This window comes from Bombus impatiens, unplaced genomic scaffold (genome assembly GCF_000188095.3).
Source record: "Bombus impatiens unplaced genomic scaffold, BIMP_2.2 scf_0396, whole genome shotgun sequence".
NCBI lineage: Eukaryota > Metazoa > Arthropoda > Insecta > Hymenoptera > Apidae > Bombus > Bombus impatiens.
The window spans coordinates 554,454-574,080 of NT_176815.1; the positions used below are offsets into that span (position 1 = coordinate 554,454).

At 28.7% G+C, this 19,627-nt stretch overlaps 1 protein-coding gene across 4 annotated transcripts; it reads left to right on the forward strand.

The window, feature by feature from the left end:
- Positions 1-233: 233 nt before the first annotated feature.
- LOC105680876 (monocarboxylate transporter 9) lies at positions 234-14,857 on the forward strand. 4 transcript variants are annotated; one of them, XM_033321166.1, is made up of 9 exons: positions 234-498; positions 588-691; positions 5,028-5,207; positions 6,971-7,241; positions 7,918-8,162; positions 9,607-9,910; positions 11,138-11,365; positions 12,501-12,695; positions 14,010-14,857. In XM_033321166.1, exons 3-9 carry the CDS (start codon positions 5,127-5,129, stop codon positions 14,192-14,194), a joined length of 1,509 nt encoding a protein of 502 aa, XP_033177057.1. In that variant the 5' UTR covers positions 234-498; positions 588-691; positions 5,028-5,126; the 3' UTR covers positions 14,195-14,857. The 4 variants fall into 4 exon arrangements, with proteins under 4 accessions (XP_033177057.1, XP_033177058.1, XP_024223942.1 ...); XM_024368174.2 differs by having other exon boundaries at positions 235-691; positions 5,021-5,207; positions 14,010-14,202; positions 14,255-14,857; XM_033321165.1 differs by having other exon boundaries at positions 235-498; positions 5,021-5,207.
- The last annotated feature ends 4,770 nt before the right edge of the window (positions 14,858-19,627 follow it).

The window sequence follows — 19,627 nt, forward strand, 5'->3', positions numbered from 1 at the left end:
TTCTAAGTCTTAATTAAGCATTTACAACATACGTGATAATGGAAAAAATTACTTGCTAATTATTCAGAATATCATTTCGCGTTTATACTTTGATTATTCGTGCGGTAAAGCACGTAGAACCGCCAGCTTCAAGCTATTTGTGGCAAATCGGCAGCGTTGGAGGAACGGAGATATAAAATTCTTCCGTCTCATAAAAAAAAGACACATACATATGTATTTCTCCGTTCCTCCAGCTCGCCATTGTTGCGGCAATTTGCCGCAAGCCACTCGTCTGAAGCTGGCATAATGATGCACGTAAATGAAGCCACAAGTCAAAGACCAGACTCGGCTTAGAGTCGAGTCACGAAGCCGGTTTTTATCGGTTGACTTCCCTTCATCGAGCCAGTCACAAATAGTCCGCAGCTCTGTTCGGAGTATATGTTGCTTATTTTTGTGCCTCACTCGAGCCAGGAGCTACCAGTGAAAAGTTTCCAAGAATGCGTTCGACCAGGAAATACGGTAATTTCCAATAGGAAATTGTATTCGTTGTAGTTTCAGTTATCGTAGTTGGTAGTTCATGAAACGTTCATGAAACACGTTTTTAACAGTGATAATAATCTAAGTGCGAATTACAATGTAATCGCTTGATGTATCGTCATAATTCAAGCAATGCAACGAGAAATGAGAAACTACGTTTTATTTCAAAGAAATTGTAAGTCTATTCTCCTTTTCATTTTCTCTGATTTCCGTTTTCTGTCACAAATTTTGTTATGTTTTTCTATAAATAGTGAGTCACAAGCCAGTTTTTTCATAAATTCATGTATGCTCAAATGTTGTGCATATACAAAATTTGTTTCTCTTCCCTTTCATTTTTGTATTGTATTGTTACTGCATCACTTGTACTGTACCGTTAAGAACACTTCTATGCGTTCACAGCAAAGTAAGTGATGATAATTTCGATTATTCCTGTTTTCCGAAAATCGAAAATTGTTTTGTATATTCGTAGCTAAAATTAGTTTATTTAATTTCAGACATCTTTTTGTGTATTGTTGTTGTGTTTGTATATTATTTTATTATTGTATTGTATGTATATACACGAAGTAAAATAAGGATTACGAATTTACTAATTTATTTTACATTTGTTTCAAAACTACACTGAGTCAAACATTTTACCTTATTAACAAATTAATAAATCACAGAAACTGTAATAATTTTATATATGAAATATATATTATTGCTATACATTGTTACACTTTTGATTATAAATAATTAATTTATCTTGGTTTATCTTCTTAGCTAAATAATCTTTACTTTTTAAATTTCATTTATCATTGTTTATTTATTTTATTATTTTATTATAATTATTATTAGTCATTATTTAAAAGAATAATGTCACGAATTATTAAGAGAATCGGACACATCTAAATGTAAGAAAAATATTAATATCAATAATAAAATATAAAACAAAAATATCAATAATCAGCGAGTTAGGAGGTCCTGTATGTCCTTTTACAACTGACATGTCCATAACTTCCTTTCTATATAACCAGAATCTTTTATCTATTAATAATAAAATTTCATACATCGTAATGTCATCGAATTTCTATAAACAAAATATGTTTAAATAATTTAAAAATTAGTATACATCTCGTTATTTCATCTTGCCAATAATTTCTATAAAAATGATATACACTTGAATTTCATTTTCTTTGAAATAATTTAATTATCAATTACTTCTCAGTAATCCGAATATAAATTATACTTTTTATTGTTACTTATTATGAAATAATTCATAATGTTTGTTAAGAATTAATTATTTTTAATATCTGTTATATCATAGATTACTAACGTAAACAAAATTTTAAAAATATTTTAAACGTTCCCTTAAAATAATTAAATCTTGAACTCAATCCCTAGCAATAATGCAATTACGTATTACAAATCGTACGTTTTGAATTAAAAGGCCGTTCCTAAATCAACATTTATTAAATATCTTGCTAAAGAATAAAACGCATAATTCAATTCAATCCAATTGAACGCTTGAAGCTAAGGAAAAGTATTATCAAGTGGCCATTTTCACTTGGGACAAATGCTTACCTAGTTGGACAAACTAGTAGTAACGGGGCCATCAAACCATTATTAAACAATAGGCTAAAGTAGGATACATGATGAAGAATTTTATTCTTTGTAATTGAAGCACTTGTCATTAATATCATCTTATCGCGTTTAAAAGCTTGCGTTTCAGATTTTTTCACTCCACCCATAAGTACCTATCAACTAATATATGTATAACTGTCTAATATCTATCTTATCTATCTATTTTAGAGATTCTGAATTTATTTAAGAAACAAAAGATATTTATTGGATCATAATGTTCTATTTTAAAATTAATAGTAAATTAAAAATTAATTTTTTAAAATACGAAGTTAAATAAATCATATAAGCATGTTCAAGTAGTAATATTCATCAGAATTTTTTTCAATTATATTTTGTGATTATACTATTATAGACTCATAAATTTTATTTGTACAAAATATTATAGTACTGCTAATGCGAAATATGCTTATATCAATGCAAATACTTTAAGAGTGTATTAATAATCTTTTAATACAATATAACTTCCTAGTATGTTTTCTTACATCTTTTTACTCGTCTTTACATTCTCTTTTTTTGATATTAAAAAGTCATACAACAATTAAGATAATAGTAAAGATTTCTTACTGCACTTATCAATTATCAAGTACTATTCTATCGTATCATCATCACCAGTATAAAAATATACATATATACTCTCAATCCCCCTTGATAATTTTCTTAAGAGGCAATATTTTTTGGTATCTAATATAAGTTGTGTAAAAAGTGTTGAACTATTTCATATTTCATAAAGATCAGTTAAATACGTATTAACAATATTATCATATACGAATAATCATATTAACTCGTATATAGAAATGTGTTTAATAAACTAATCACTTTCTACTTTGAGCGTTGTATTATAGATAATGTTAAGAAGAACCATACATTTGAAGTGTCCTAAAATATAAATATAACTTCTCACAAACTTTTCCGTTATTCTGTTATCTTCTATAATTTGTAGACCTTAGGTTTTATAATGTCATACGAAATATGCTATCTGTAATCAAGAAAACAATATTTTATGAATATCAAACAAAACGTTGGAACCGAACTTTAAGACAAGTAAAAGATAAAGTATATAAAATACTGTTCCACAAACAGATACATCGTTTAATATCGTTCTTTGAAAAAAAAGAAGAATAATTTGATTTTCTCGTTTTACGCTTTACAATTATACATTATATTCGAAATTAACAATTATTTAGACAGCTAAAACTTTATCAAAATGAATCTTAGTAAGCATGAAATGCAACAAAAATATTTGTTTGTTATTATAAATAATTTTTGGTTATCCAATCCTGTAACGTATTTAAGTAAATATAAATTACATAAAACAAAAGAAATACATTTAAAACATTAATTTAAATATAGTGCTTAAATTAGTGCTCGGTATATAAAGTACGCATTATAAGAAAATAACATAGGTTGGACATTATAATAATTTATAGGCAGTGTTTTATTATTTTCTTGATTACAAAAAAATACAATATTAAAAAAGATATATTTTTTTCAATAATATTTAATATCATATAGTGTAGGGGAACACACACTAATCCGAGCCTCATCACAGATCACAGATTATGTATGATATGTGAAGTATTTAAGATACTTATTGTTATTATATTTGATCTCTACTTTGATTACATTTTTAATAAAATCAGATTAATCCGAAAAAGTGTCTATACATTTTTCCGGATCCAGAAATGGTCATTACTTTTGTGAATTAATGTGTATCATTTTGTACGAATATACATACTTTATTCATCGTTTGAAATAATATAAATTTTGTCCTTGTATGCTGTGTTTTTCTTTTTTAGAGTCATAAATACGAAAAGTAAGTTACATGAAAGATAAAGTAAATTATTTTAAATTATGTAAAAGATTAAGATACGTACAATCACGGTAAAAAGTATTCGTACAACAATGAAATTCAACAAAAGATATCGTTCGTTAAGAAAATTTTAATAAATGAAGGATCCGCAGAATAATTTTCATGAAAGAAAAGACGGGATATCTATATCCCATATGAAAATATTAACAAATATCTAAAACAATGGCAAAAATATATGAGGAATAAGTATTCCTACAGTTACGGTTTAATGGGAAAAACTAATAAGACTCATTTATTACGCATATATTTCTACCATTTTTTAAATATTTGTTAATATTTTGACAAAGAATATAAATATTCCATCTTTTCTTTCATGAAAATTATTCTGCAGGTTCGTAAGAATATGTAAATATCCTTTATTTATTCAAATTTTCCTAATGATATTGTACAATATTCTGCAGGTTCGTAAGAATATGTAAATATCCTTTATTTATTCAAATTTTCCTAACGATATTGTGCAATATTTGTTTTTGAAATAAATTACTGTACGAATACTTTTTACGCTAATTGTATGTGGATTTTATAAGTGCATACATTTAATTGTATTTATATCTGCTTTCATCAAATAAATTCCTTAATAGAGAAACCCATCTTTTGCTCTAACAAAATAACAGAAAGGTTTCTCCAATAAGTAAAGTAAAATAATAATAGGATTAATTAAATTTGTAACTGCCTTGTTATTGAAACTTAATTTCACAATTATATCTAGAAACAATTTATATATTTTACCGATTTGAACAATTAAGATATCGATTAAAGAGACGCAGACCGACTCTTCTAAAAACATTTTTAATTACAAATAATGAACACGTAATTACGAATATAAAAGCGAGCATCACTGACTGTTCAAACAGCAGTACGGTTCGATTTCTCTGTGGTTATGGAAGTTATGGAACTGTAAACAGTTGGTATATACACATGTCTCTGCGTAGACGTAAACGTCTAGTACTTATCCAAGCTAGCGCGTATCTTATCATTTACCCAATCCGTCTTGTATTTGGTCGACACGTTAAGTTTGCAGTCTGCGATCGACTCCAAGGCACGAAAGAAACAAAGGATCGACGCCGTACGCTTGTCATTCCTATAGGAATCGTAACGTGAAAGTGGAAGCAGTATCTCGATGATGATCGATAAAATGTCACGTGGTAAAGCTGATAGAGGTTGGGCGTGGATAATAGTCATCGGCGTGACAATCATTAATGTGAGTTTCCCCAGTGAGTTTTCTGTTTTCCAGTCTCTTATACAAGCTATAGGCATAGAGACATCGCGTGCTCTGAATTGACTTACAAGATACATACATATGTACTTACTATGAGACATATTCCACACGCATGTGCTTTTGTTTAATTTTCAAAATATAAAACCGCAATGAAACAATATTATGGTTCATTTTATGTAATAATATTATTGATTTTGAAATTATACACTACCAACGTATCTACATTTACGGCTACATTTCATTCTATGCAAAATGATGATCATTATAAAAAGGATGTCAGATTCATTACAGCATCAATTGGAAGTGTAACGACACTAGTAGTTTTACCTGAAACCGTTGGAAATTTAAAAAATATCACCATTTTGTCAAAGATCAATTATTTTTCATGTATGTTACAAAGCTCGATATTTTAAACACCTTTTTTTTATACATATAACTGGTGATCGACCGTTTTTTTCGACCTTGGCTCTAGTTTTCAAACTAGATTGAGTTAGTAAGTTAATATAGTAGTGGTTAACCCGGTGTTGTAGCGCGCCATGAAGCGATCAGCCAGCGTTGTTTATATAAATGCCAATAAGGGAATTTACTGCGCTTGGCCGCCCCGTCGTGTTGTCAAATAGCCGATTTGTATTATAATACTAACTCAATCCAGAACTGAATTTGAAGACTAAGGCTGGGCAGCAGAATATTTTTCCGTATAAGCCAAAAACTAAGACCTTGTATGGTAAACAAACTTAACGGACTTGAAAGATTATACTAAAAGCAATTGTTTTGTCACTTCCTTTCTTTTGTGTTTATTTATATAGTAGATATCAATAGCGAGGATTAGTATGGAAGTATTGTACATATTGTATTGTATAGAAATATCTATATGATATAAAGTAAAAATACAGCATAAAATATATTGTATAAATATTCTGTGAAGTAGATTCATAAATTATTTATGATTATTTCCCCCCAAAAATTGTAACACATAAAATATTGATACATCTATGAAAAATTCATCATTTACGGTGATATTACTTAAACAAATGAAATAGCTTTTATAATTAAATAAAATTTAATTAAATTAAAATAATATTTAATAAATTGTAAACAATATAGTTATATGTAGAAAAATGTATGTTTACTTTGAACTATGTTCAACTATATTCTTCATAAACACTCCAAATAACATATTCTGTTACAAGCTCAAATATGAGCTCAGCTAAAATATAACATTACTAAAATAAATTTATGACATGTGAGGTGGATAAACTATTCAAGGACAGTAAACAAGAAGAAGGATATACTGTTTTTACACTTGAAATCTCAAATTATTCAATTATTCAATTAATCAATTTATTGTCTGTACTGTACAACTCAGCTTATTCTCCTTTCCTTTTTACTGTACACTAAATCATATTATTAATGCAAGAGAATATAAATGTATTTATCAATATTTAATTTGATATTAAATAAATTATATGCACACATTAGATTGTTAGATAATATCTAAGTATCAAGCTTGAACATTTATTAAACTGAGATATTGGTAAAACCGAATCTAGTCCATATTTATCAAACACGTGCAACAATTGTTATAAAAACCTGCTAAATTAACAGATTTTTGCATTTAATGTAAAGATTATACTGTTATATTGTAAAATAATTTTAAATGGCTTGAAACGATTTTATTTTACTACATATGTATGTGGGAGCACGGATACATGTCTAACTACTCGGTAAAAATGAATATGTTATAGCTGGCGGTACTTCCAATACAGCAAAGCTTCGGGCTAATCTTTAGGGAACGTTTTTTTTCACTCAATATAACCGCAACACAGACATCGTTAATTGTACATTTGAATGGTACCATTACAAGCAGTCTAGGTCTGATAAGCGGTCTAATGATGAAGAAATTCACGTTTCGAAAAGTTGCCTTTCTTGGTGGTCTTATCGTTGCCATTGGAATCTGTGCGACTGCATTCGCAGTCTCTCTCCCCGCCATTATTATCACTTATTGTATTATCGTCGGTGAGTAATCTCTACCGGATGTTTGTTTTTTTTTTTAATCCTAATAAAACAGCGCATTATTCTCCTGGTGTACTTGACTTTATATCTATGACGTTATATGTGAGAAATGAAAATGCAAGTAGACTAAAATAACATATTACTTTCGTATTATATGTTTGCAAAGAATAGAAACTATGTACATAATTAATATCAAAATTCTGTGAAAATCAATATAATGGTGAATTTGTTAGATAATAAGTAGTCAGAGATAGTAGTAATAGATAAGAAATATCTACACAATAAATACAGCTTGAAGAGTATTTAAGTTGAAACACTGTTGCAATGGACTCTAATATAATCATCTCTCTAACATAACTAAATTAGGTCTTTGAAACAAAAAATCATTAGTCTTTCCATTAACTTGTGAGAGAAATTAATGATGACTGATAGAAAAACACTTTGGGATAGTTTTTTAAAGAAGATACATTTGTAGTAAAATTTGAGATTAGTTTAATCGAAAAAAGTATATACGAATATATCTATCTTTTTAGTTTGAGTTTAGTTAAAATACAATGTTGCTTATACGCAATATCGAATGTGAAAAGATTAACATTTTTGTAGATGTTAAACGTTATTTTATTAAGCTAAAAGGTTCTGCCGAGAAACATAGACATTGATATTAAATCGTAATTTATAGGTATCGGTCATGGTATCATTTTTCCAGCCACGAATCTCGCGATGAACACTTATTTTCGGAAAAAACGAAATGTGGCTATGGGATTGTCAGTAACTTTAACTGGCCTTGGACCTATTTTGATGCCACTTCTAGTAGCAAAATTATTGGAAAATTATGCTACCACTGGGACTCTTTTGATTATCGCAGGTATAGCGATACATTCATTGATCGGGGCAGCACTATTGAAACCATTTCAGGAAAAAGAAGTGAGTTTAATAAGCGTATTAGAAGAATAATGTGTATGTGTTAAGAGGACACTGAACGATGTATTTAGTACTTGAAACTAGATTTTAATTTCTTAGCAACTATAGTAATTCACCTTTCACAATTAATTGAAATTTATATCGACTATTCACATCCTTTAAACTTATGTTTTAGTTTACTTCTTTGACAAAAGGTAGCTTAATATATAGTTGAATTAAATTATTCAAAAACATTGATAAAACGCTTGATATGAACTTTGTATATAAATTTAGGAATGACTTCTGGCATGCAAATATTACGTCTGAAAATGATTATCTCAAAATGTTTCCTTCTTTTTATCGATCATGCTTATCTACTTTATTATATTAGTATTGTGTATGCACTATCATTATTTAGTTGATACGAAATTTCATTTGATTTTATTGGGACTTTATATTATTATATATGTACACTGAATATTTTTTTCTGAAAGGACCACAAAAAAGACAGTAAATATAGGTACAAAACAAATAGGAAATAAAATTAAATAAATGATACATCATTGAATTATCATTTTGTTAACATATACGTATACGTTTCTATATACGTTTTGCATAAATCTTTTCTACTTCTTTATACAATTACATTATCAAACAGCAATAGTGCGTTCATAGCAATTTTAATACAATAAATTAAAAGCCTAATCTCCGCAGTCAGACGAATAAACATGAATTATTTGTAAAGTTACAAATAGTATTCATAACTTTATGCACTAATTTCGTACGTCCAACAGTTGTGTAAATAATAATCATGTACACATGTTTTTACAAATTAATAAGTTAAGTAATACATAACAATAATATATTGATAGACAAGTAACAAGATATTGACTATAGGTATGTATGTATATTCTATAAAAAATATTTTACGAAAATACTGGAGAATAGGTACAGAATAGTATTTTAATCTAGCTGTCTAAGATGTTATCTCTATGTATAATTGAAATCTAAAATTCTTATTTCTAACAAAATCTATTTAATAGTAGGCATATAGGCAGAGAAACAGGGTTGGTTTTTGTTTAAGTATATATTTTTCTGCAAACATTTTTATATGCATAATATATTTAAAATGAAACTTTCTGATTCTGATCGAGTTTACGAGAATATTTTATTATTCATGATTATCAAATATAATTCATTGATTATGATTGCTAGTAATTATTAAACTATGAATGTTTATGTAAGTTCTATTTTTATATACATAATTATAAAAATGTAATTTATACAAATATTTATTGCACACAATAAATACATATTATAATCAGTATTTTACTACTTTTCGTATAATAATTGCATAAATATCTGCTTGCTTATATATAGCCATAATACATCCTTTATTGTTCACTGTCTTCTTATTACATAGAGATAACAATGATTAACGTTCACGGTCAAGTTTAATTTGTAATAGATTACAAGTATAACAAAGGACAATGACATCACGGCATCTTCCGCAGAGAGCAATGAAAACAGGATACTGAAAGAAGTCAAAAGATTAAAAATTGAAAGCGTAACTGATGTCAAAAACGACGGTGCTAATTCTAAATTATTGAAAGAACGATTGGAACAAAATACGAGCAATTCTGAGCAGAATTTATCAGAAAATGTGAATAGCGAAAATAACATACGAGAGAAGAAGTCGATTTTGAGAGAAATAACACAGCATATGGATCTTGATCTTTTAAAGGATAGTCGTTATGTCGCCGTCATCCTAGGTAATACTGCTTAAAAAATTATTTGATAAATGTGGCCGTTTATCATTTATTAATTATTTTACAAGCTCATTCTATGCAATATGTAATAAGATAACATAAGAATTAAAAAAATAATTATTTCTTCCTCCAATCTTTTACTACATTGTGAAAGAGTTATATATCATTAAAGTTAATTTTTTCTTAAAGTTTTGATATTTTCTACAAATTTATATTATTCTCGATTATACGGAATTCGGACAAAATATTAGTGTAGCTCTAAGAGGATGAATTTATATAAAAATTGACCCGAAAATATAGAGTAGTATCTTTTCGCACAAAGCTTTATTTTTTAATAAATCAATGTTGAAGATTGATCAAGTACGCGTATGCTTAGGTACGTACTTATACATCATCTCAAAAATTTTTAAATAAATAATTAGTTTTAAATATAATTTATTACAAAATAAATTTTATTTCATATTTTTTTAATTTATTTCATTTTTATCTCCATCATTTCACTTTTATTTTTCTATGAATGGGACCTTCGTTGTAACTGAGTCGATAATCTCAGACTACAAAAAGGTTTAATTCGGTCCTGATCTCACTTATGTCTACGTTTAACAGACATCATCGCAATTCTCCTGACTCATTGCAATACATAGTAAGAGATAAAAGACCGAACAAAAGTTTTTATTCAAGAATTTTTTATTCTTATTCCACAGTCCTTTCTATTTTCTTACTTTTCTTTTTATAAATATTTGTCCAGTTCTTATAATAGGAAGATGACAATTCATTATCGATTGTTTTACGCAGTCATAACGATAGAATGACAAAGACTCGGAGTCTGAATTGGGAACGATAACAAGTTATAAGACTGTTGATGTTTATAAATGTAAACGTAACTAGCACAAGTCTAGAGCATATTCAAATGTAAGCATATTCGATAAATCTTTAGCATTAATCTAATCAGAAGGCTGTCGTTCCGTCATTTATATTTTTAATTACACCGATTCGGAAACATCCTGTACACGCGTATTGTACAAATCTTCAAAATCGATTTTCTTGAAAAATAAAAGCAACAGAATTTTATCTTAATCTGCTCGTTTATCTTCGCCGATTTATCTTCTCTGCACGTAAGAACATAATCTAGTCGATTGACCACGTTATACGGGACTCTTTGTATATAAAGAATATAAAATATACATGCATAATAAATTCTCCACCATTATCGCATTTTATTTACGACAGGTATGGGAGTGTCTTTAGTCGCTGAAACAAACTTCAACATTATGATTCCTTTCGTCCTAACCGAACTTTCTGGTCTTGAAAGGGACTCGATCGCAACCATAATGTCTATCCAAGCTGTGTCAGATATTACCGGACGTCTTTGCATTCCACTCCTTGCGCACAAAGCTGGTTGGACGTCCAGGAACCTTTACGTGTTGTCTTTAATAGGATCCACCATTGGAAGGACCAGTACGTAAAGCAACGTAAAATATTCGAAAATGAGAAATCGACCCCTTCATGGCAACGAATATACGATCTGCTGGGTGGGTTGATTTCAGGTTTCTGATAATCTGCATAGAACCAATAGAAGTTACGAATATTGGTTTTACCGAAGCATTTATGAAGGAATTATTTTATTTTTCTGTTGATAAGACTTTGATAATATTTTATTGATGTTTTCATTGATGTTAATATTTTATATATGTTTCTTCTTGTACTATATATAAAAATTTTATTTCATAAATCTCTATGACATTAGAACTTACATCTTGTTGGTCAGTTCATACGGAGGGTGTCTTAACTTTTTTCGCAAAACATTGTCAGCTTATTCTATGAGTAAAAATATAATAAGTGACAAATATCATATAAACATAGATTCATAAGTGCTTTAGTAAAACGTTATAATGAAAATACCAAATGACAATGAATCGATTTTTCATTTAGATATGATGGTTAAATGAGCATTACCCACAATAGATATCATTCTATGAAATTCATTTTTTTATTTCGTCCTATGTCAATAAATAAATCGCTTATTCTTATCAGTTTAATATGCCCATTTTGTTAAGCTCTTATATAAAAGTCTGCTAATTTCAGTAAGTAACTTTCCTTTTTATCTTGGTGCTGTTATATTGTTTTATCTTCTTTTTATCTTTCTTTTACTTTTTTCTATTTAATCTAGTTTCAGACGATCTATAATACATACGTACGTATGTTCATCAATACATTTTTTCTTACTTTATATATAAAACATATTTACCAGGTTTGACCGTAAAAAACTGCGCCAGCATATATATAACAAAAAAGGTAAAGCAGAATAAAATATTTATGACTGCCAACATATGAATAAAATTCAATATTTGCAAAGAATAGATATTAATTTACGAAAAATATTAATATTAATTTAAGGCAAATTTATAAGTTAAAATAGATAAATAATAGTCGTATAAATATACAAAATATTTACATATACCAATCTGTATATGTAGACACATAAATAAGTAAGACAAATAAATAAATAGTACATTAATAAAATTGTATTAATTGAACAATTAGCAAATAACATTTTATAAAAGAAATTCAGAACTAATAACGTTAATTCCAGTATTATCAACGTGGGGCAGTACGTACATTGTGGTAATCGGCGTTGCATTAATTATTGGAATTGCTAAAGGAATGAAAGCTGTCTTCCAAACGCTAATAATTCCTGACTATGTATCTCTTGACAGACTTCCAGCTGCCTATGGGATGCAAATGGTTTGCAATGGTATATTATCTATTGCAATAGGCCCATTAATAGGTAAAGAACTATGTTCAATTTCCTTATTTTATATTTATTTTTTAATACTTTTTTATTGTTCACAATCGCATCAACTAGTACAATACGCTGTTAGCGACTTTGTCCATTCCTACCTTTATTAATTAATTTACCTTTCACAGATTCACTTTTTTGTCTGATTAAAAATTATAATTGCTACTATTGCCTGGTAATTTTTTATGCATATCCCTGCTCTTTAGAAACTTGTTTTGTTATTTTATTACTATTTCAATTATTACTTTTCGTTATCATCAGAGATCTTTCTTTTGTGCAATACGCGACTACCATATAAATAAACAAATTGTAGCTTCATTCATAATGAAAGTAAACGAAACTTACGAAATTAATTTTAATTTTAGACAGAAAATAAACGGAATAAAACTGGCAAATAAGTTTACGCCGAATCTTGTCTCACCTGATTTCATTCTTCTTGTGCTTTTCTTTCGCATTTTCTCATTTTGACCCACATTTTATGCCTCACCTCGATTCGCTTAGCGCGTTTTCAGTGTGTAAATCTCAATGTGCTAAATACTTTTGCTTTGCTGTGTATATAAAAATATAAAAAAGATTATTAAATTTTTACATCTTAAATATATAGAGTACACTCCTTATTGGCTATCCTTCGTACGATGGAAAGTTCAGAAATGCATCACACACGAATAAAAATATAAATAAATATATCAAAGAGTAACATATGAATACTTATACAACTCGGCTACACAAAATGCTTGACTTCCAATTTCAATCAACTATTATCCCCATACATTTTCAATACGATATAAATGTGTAGTCTGACAAATGTTTTCGTAAATACTAAAGGCAACTCATATTTTTCAACTAAACGATATTATGTGCACCTTTTTTCTCATTTTCGCGTATTGCATATAACCAATAATGATTGAAAATATTTAGATTTCCATAGCTCTATGCTCCTGTATATGAAACGCAAACTATATATATATTTATAATCATCGAATGATTATCAAAAATAAAATGCACAATCTTTGCAATACATTATACGACACATTACACAATTACTTTCATTATAAAATATTAATACATTTTTTCTTAAAAATTATGTGAAATACAAAGCAAAATACATCGTGTAATACAGTTTATTATATTATTAAATTTTTAAAGCTAGATACAGTATGTGACCGATGGAATGGATAGAATTTATTGAATAAAATACATATGTACAAATATTAGTATCATACTGCATCTAGAATACTTATTAATGCAACTAGAAAAATAAGCTTCTGAATTATTATTAATTTTTTTGTTTTAATATTTAAGGTTTAGTACATGATCAAATGATGAGCTACGTAGGCGCACTCCATTTCACATCAATTTTAAGTTTATCTTGTGTTGTTTTATGGTACATGGGAGGACTTTGGACATTTAATAAAAGCATTAAAAAACATAGCGCAAGAGAAGAAATGTCTCAAACACAAGAAAATTTCCCTGAATGTAATGCATAATCATTTGTTATATACAATTGAATCGATTATAAACAGAATTTCAATCGGGAGAAAAAGTTGAACAAAATTTAACAAAATTTTTAATAAAATAAAATGGTTAAGTATCTTCCACGAATATGATGTAAAATTTAGGCTTCGTGATTTCGAAGCATAATATGGAACATTGGAATCGGAATAATATTGCAAGGTTTAGAAAGAGAATGTTATTAGTATTAAATGTTTATGTTCAACGACGTGCTATTTAATATTAAGTTATTAAATCAAGCTATCTACGACTGATTCTTATATAATGTTAAAGACTCCTCGAGTGATGAAAAACTTAAATTATTTAATAGAGTATATGTGTAAAATATAGTTTTATGATATATTACAGTTTTGTAATAAAGCCATATAAGAGACAAATTGATTAACTCTGTTAGAATTTCTCGTTTAATTTCTGAAAAATTGGACGTTATCCATCTGATAAAATCTAGTACTAAAATTGAAAATCTTTGGGAAAACGATGTTTATCACTTTGTCTTTTGAATGGCTGAATTAATAATATCACATAATGTTGTCATAAAATAGTTATTTTATTTTGCTATCAAATTTTATGCTGTACGGAGCTACGTAAAAACTCAAAAGAAGAGAAAAATAAACAGTACAATGTTTGCAAATACTCTATATTTCTTAAACTTCTTATTTTATTTTCCTTTACAATTTCAAGATTACGAAAAGATTATAGAAGTTCTACATTTTATCACTGTATAAGACATCATTTTTTTATTTACTAATTTAATTAGAATCTAATTTCACAAGAATAATAAACATAAAAAATTAAACTTAGAATTTTTAAAAGAATAAGAAGAACGTTCCCTTTACTATTATTGAATGTTTAAGTATAAGTATAGGATACAGAAAAAACTATGTTAATCGCGATTTAATTACTATTTTAAAAGATTTTTTCTGTATTACATAAATCTTCTATTAAAAAAGATAATCCGATAGTAAGCATGTAATTTTAATTAATCAATTGCAACCACATTATTATTAATTTGTGATTACTATTTGAAATATTTACACCGAATTTAAAAATAAAATAAAGGGATGGAATAGGAGAACTGTACTTTAAAGCCATACGCGCGATTTACTTAATTAAGTTTAGTCAGAAAATATTTATTTTTATTACCTGTATTCTGTAATATTTTTGTTGCATTAGAAAATCTCTAATTTTTTCATATATTAAAAATAACTTTCCTAAATTAATGATTTTAAATCATAGCAATTCCGTTTTTTAAAAACAACAATTACAAATTATAATTAAAATTTTGCTAAATTATGTTTATCCTCAACATCTAAATTCCTGTTTCGAAATGATACAAACCAATGTCGAAATGTTTCATTTCAACGCTTATTATAATTTATTTACGCGAGAAAAAGCAAAGAAAAAATGGAAGGAAAGACCGAAAGGATCTTAAGGTGATTCTTTTATTTTGTTTATATACAAGAAAGCTATAATGAAATAAATATTATGTTGATGATTATCATTGTGGTTTACAAATTTAGACATAAAATTTTTGTGCTATTTTAAACGTTAGCACTTAAAGAAAGAAGGTGATTGACAAATATATTTTTTATCCATTTATTTAAAGAAGCTTTATGTAATTATATAAATAATATATCATGATAATAATAATTATCATCGGCTAGATTTATACATAATAATAAATTTGCGAACTAGCATATGTAACATTCTTACTTTGATACCTCTACTTGATATTGTTCGTAATGATTCGTACGATTATTTAACAATAAATACTTTAAATTATAAATTGAAATTATATCAATAAAAACTGATATGACATCAAAGGTAAACCTGTGTTGTTTCGGAATTTATGATTTTCGATATTGAGTTTTCCACGATTACAGTTATTTTATTAGCGCGCGTTTCTGCCGACTTCATGTAATACCGCTAATGAGACTTCATAGCGTTATCAGAAATCGTAACGTAATCAGAAATCGCTGAAGTCCGTGCGTGCTCGTATGTGTACGCGACGAGCAGCTTTCTTTTCTACTGCTAGGTGAAGATGCAAGAACCAGTATCTGCGTTCACTAGCGGCCGCGGCAAACTGGTATTTTGCCAACTAGTAATCGGGCGAAACGATGCTCCAATAATCCAATGCTATCCACCTAACGGAATAGTACAGTATAATACTATTACCTTAAGGCTATCGAAGGCATTAAAGATGCATCTTTTAACAGTAAAAAGTAGGAACGTGAGCAAGTAAGCAAGTGAACACACGTAAAACATTTATGCTGGAGTTGCATGGCATCCGTGGAAAATCTATGAGTACATACTGTTCATGATTTTTTGCTTAACAAATTGCTACAAATTACATATTATTTTGTATACTCAGTTATCATGCTGTTGACAAACATGAGTTTAATCTTGAAGGAATAATTTTAGAGTTATACTTCATAGTTTTTCAGGGAATCCTGTATGCTATATAATATAACTATATAACTTTAATTTTTTTATAATCGCCGAGTGGAAAATATAGAAGTAAAAAATGTCCCATTTTAACACTATTTTATCACGATTACTATATATTATACCACGCTGTTTGTAAGACTTACTTATTTTTCTTATTATAGTAAATAAATATTTATATCTATGATTTATTATGAATATAAAAATATAACGAATACATTTATTTATTTATTACAAAGATGTTTGTTTGTCAAATTAGTTATTTTAGTAAGTTATATTAATAAACAATATTTAAGAACTTATTAAATCTATATGACTTTTCCATACGATTAAATCCACACACAGTAAAATACTATAGAAGAACCGCTAAATTATACAAAATTGTCTAAATTGTATGGTAACTTAGAATCGCAGTTTTTCATTTTTTCTTTTTTTCTTGCGTTGTTCTCAGTTTAAATAAAAATAAGTAATGCAAAAAAAAGAAATAGAAATCTACTCGTTATATTAATGTAAAACATAAGAGTTTACTAAAAGAATGCTGCTAATATCAGTTACAACTGCTTATGTTGTGTATGTTTCTTGAAATCGAATACAAGTTATCGAGTGGATTATCGTAACACATCCATACATACATATATATATGCGGTAACGAAAGCGTTGCATCTTTAGTTGCGTCTTTGAATGGTCGGTGCCTCCGCATCACATAAAAGCAAAAAAATGCAGTGAAAGAGATTCCAAGTGACAGTGGTTACGAGGTCAGTGGAACACGCAGAAAGTTTCGTTGGAAGCGTTAAACAGCATTTACGACCATACTCCGCAGATTTTTTTCCTTGTAAATAAACAAAGTGAACAAGGAATAACCACGAAATGACAGAAATTTCAAACAGAACTTTTTTACAGGTGTAGCAATTGTACAGCATTATCTTTTATACTTTTTCATTATACATGTTAGTACTTTGTTTTATTGTTAGAGAATAGTATATTTTACATGTAAAAATTAAATAAGATTTCTATCAATTTCAAATAAACTCTGATATAATGTTACTTCAATTTCATATAACAAAATAAGATATAACAAATAAGACTGAAGCGTTAAGTTTAATAAGCATTAATTATTTAATTATTATCAATAAATAACATTGGTATAAAGGGAGCTATCCATTTCTCTGTAAGTAATCATGGACTGGATCAGTATAAACAAACAAAAATGTAAATATTCAAATTATTTATCATTGTGAATATACAATTAACTATCTAACGTACCAATCAATATAAACGAGCTGGAGTAATAATCGTTATTAATTAAAGGTGAAGAAAATATACTGCAATAAAATCAATTATCAGTAAAGTTCTTAGATAGATAGATAGATTCTTTTAGAAAGCTGTTAACTGTTTTCATAACAAACGTTAATTGTCAATTTTGCCAAACAAACGAGCATCGTAATGTTTTATGTGAGAAACGAATTAGCAAGATTTTAACCAAGCTCTAACATGGGCAATATGATAAGTAGGTTAAAATAAGTAAATACCTAGTTGTCTATATGATCTTTTTTAAAAAATACATATGTATGTTAGGAATATTTACGATACTATTTTATTTCCTTGATAGCTACTTTTCGTCTTTCACGTATTGAGCAAACATAATTTGTTGGATTCTTTTCCACTCTATTACACATTTCGCATCTACATATCGACAAAAGACGAATCCGTGAATTTTACGAACTGACTAATACCGAGCTCTACTTTAATTACGTGCATTTCCCCTATACGAATGTTACACATAGTTGTATGTACAGTTGAAATGAATCTCACGTAAGGTTTGAAATACCTAATAAAGGAAGAAACAATTGTCATGGGGGTAAAGGCGTTTAGAAATAGAAAAAATGTCTGGAATCTCAAATTAGAAATTCGAAAAGAGAAGAGACGTGAAGTCAGAGAGGGACGCACGATAGCACGATCCATTAACCTTCCTCAAACTGATCGCGAGCCAAAAGATAATGCTAAAGAGAAAGGATATAGTGACATGTCCGAAATCCCACGCAAACGGTGGCCCAGAGCGAAAGAAAGAAAAAGCTAGTAGTACCACAGATTCGCAAAAACGATTAAGTAGCCGATATTGCGCCAGATTTCACCAGTTTCGAACAATATATATAGCTATTTCTGATGATCGCCTAGAACAATATTCCTCGATGTGAAGCGAACAATCCACGAGAGAGCAATTTTTAATATCTTTGGATCAATTAGAAAATTATGTTGCATTCGTGACCTGCATCAGTGATAGAAAGTTAAAAGATCATCATTGTTTTATACGCTAACAGGCGCTTCATTCAATACAACATCTTTATATGTTATTAGTTTTCTAACTACCCAAAGGATGCGCTACTATTAATTAAATAAAATGAACATTTTGTCACAATTCTATTAGGACCATATAACAATTTGGGACATAAACGACCTTTTGTATTCTCCAAATTTATATTTATTGAAAGCAGTCAAATTAAAAACGATTTAACCTTACGCCCCTTTCTTTCTTCTTTACTTGACCTATCAACATTATACGCCGATACTTTTGTAGAATTTGGTTGACTGTTATATTATGGGTGGGATGAAAGCCTTTGAGGTATTGCGGTGGTGCATAATTAAGAACGATCGGGAAGAAGCACTGCGCTAAGGCTAAAGGCACGAGATACGCGCTATTAGCTACCTTTCTCCTAATTGACCGAGCAAGAGGTCTGTTGCGCCAGCGCCTAGGAGGGCCCTTGCTACGTCACTGCGGGGCCCCGTGACACACATCAATGGGCCGAAATGTAACGGTACCCTCCGCGGTGACCTACTCACCGGGTGACGCGCGCTCTCTCTTCCCCGTTCCTTCCTCCTTCCTTCTCGTGTCTTCTCTCTTCCTTGCACCCTTTCTCTGTTCGCCTCTATCTCGGTTGCTTCTCGGTCAAGCGAGCGTCGAACGC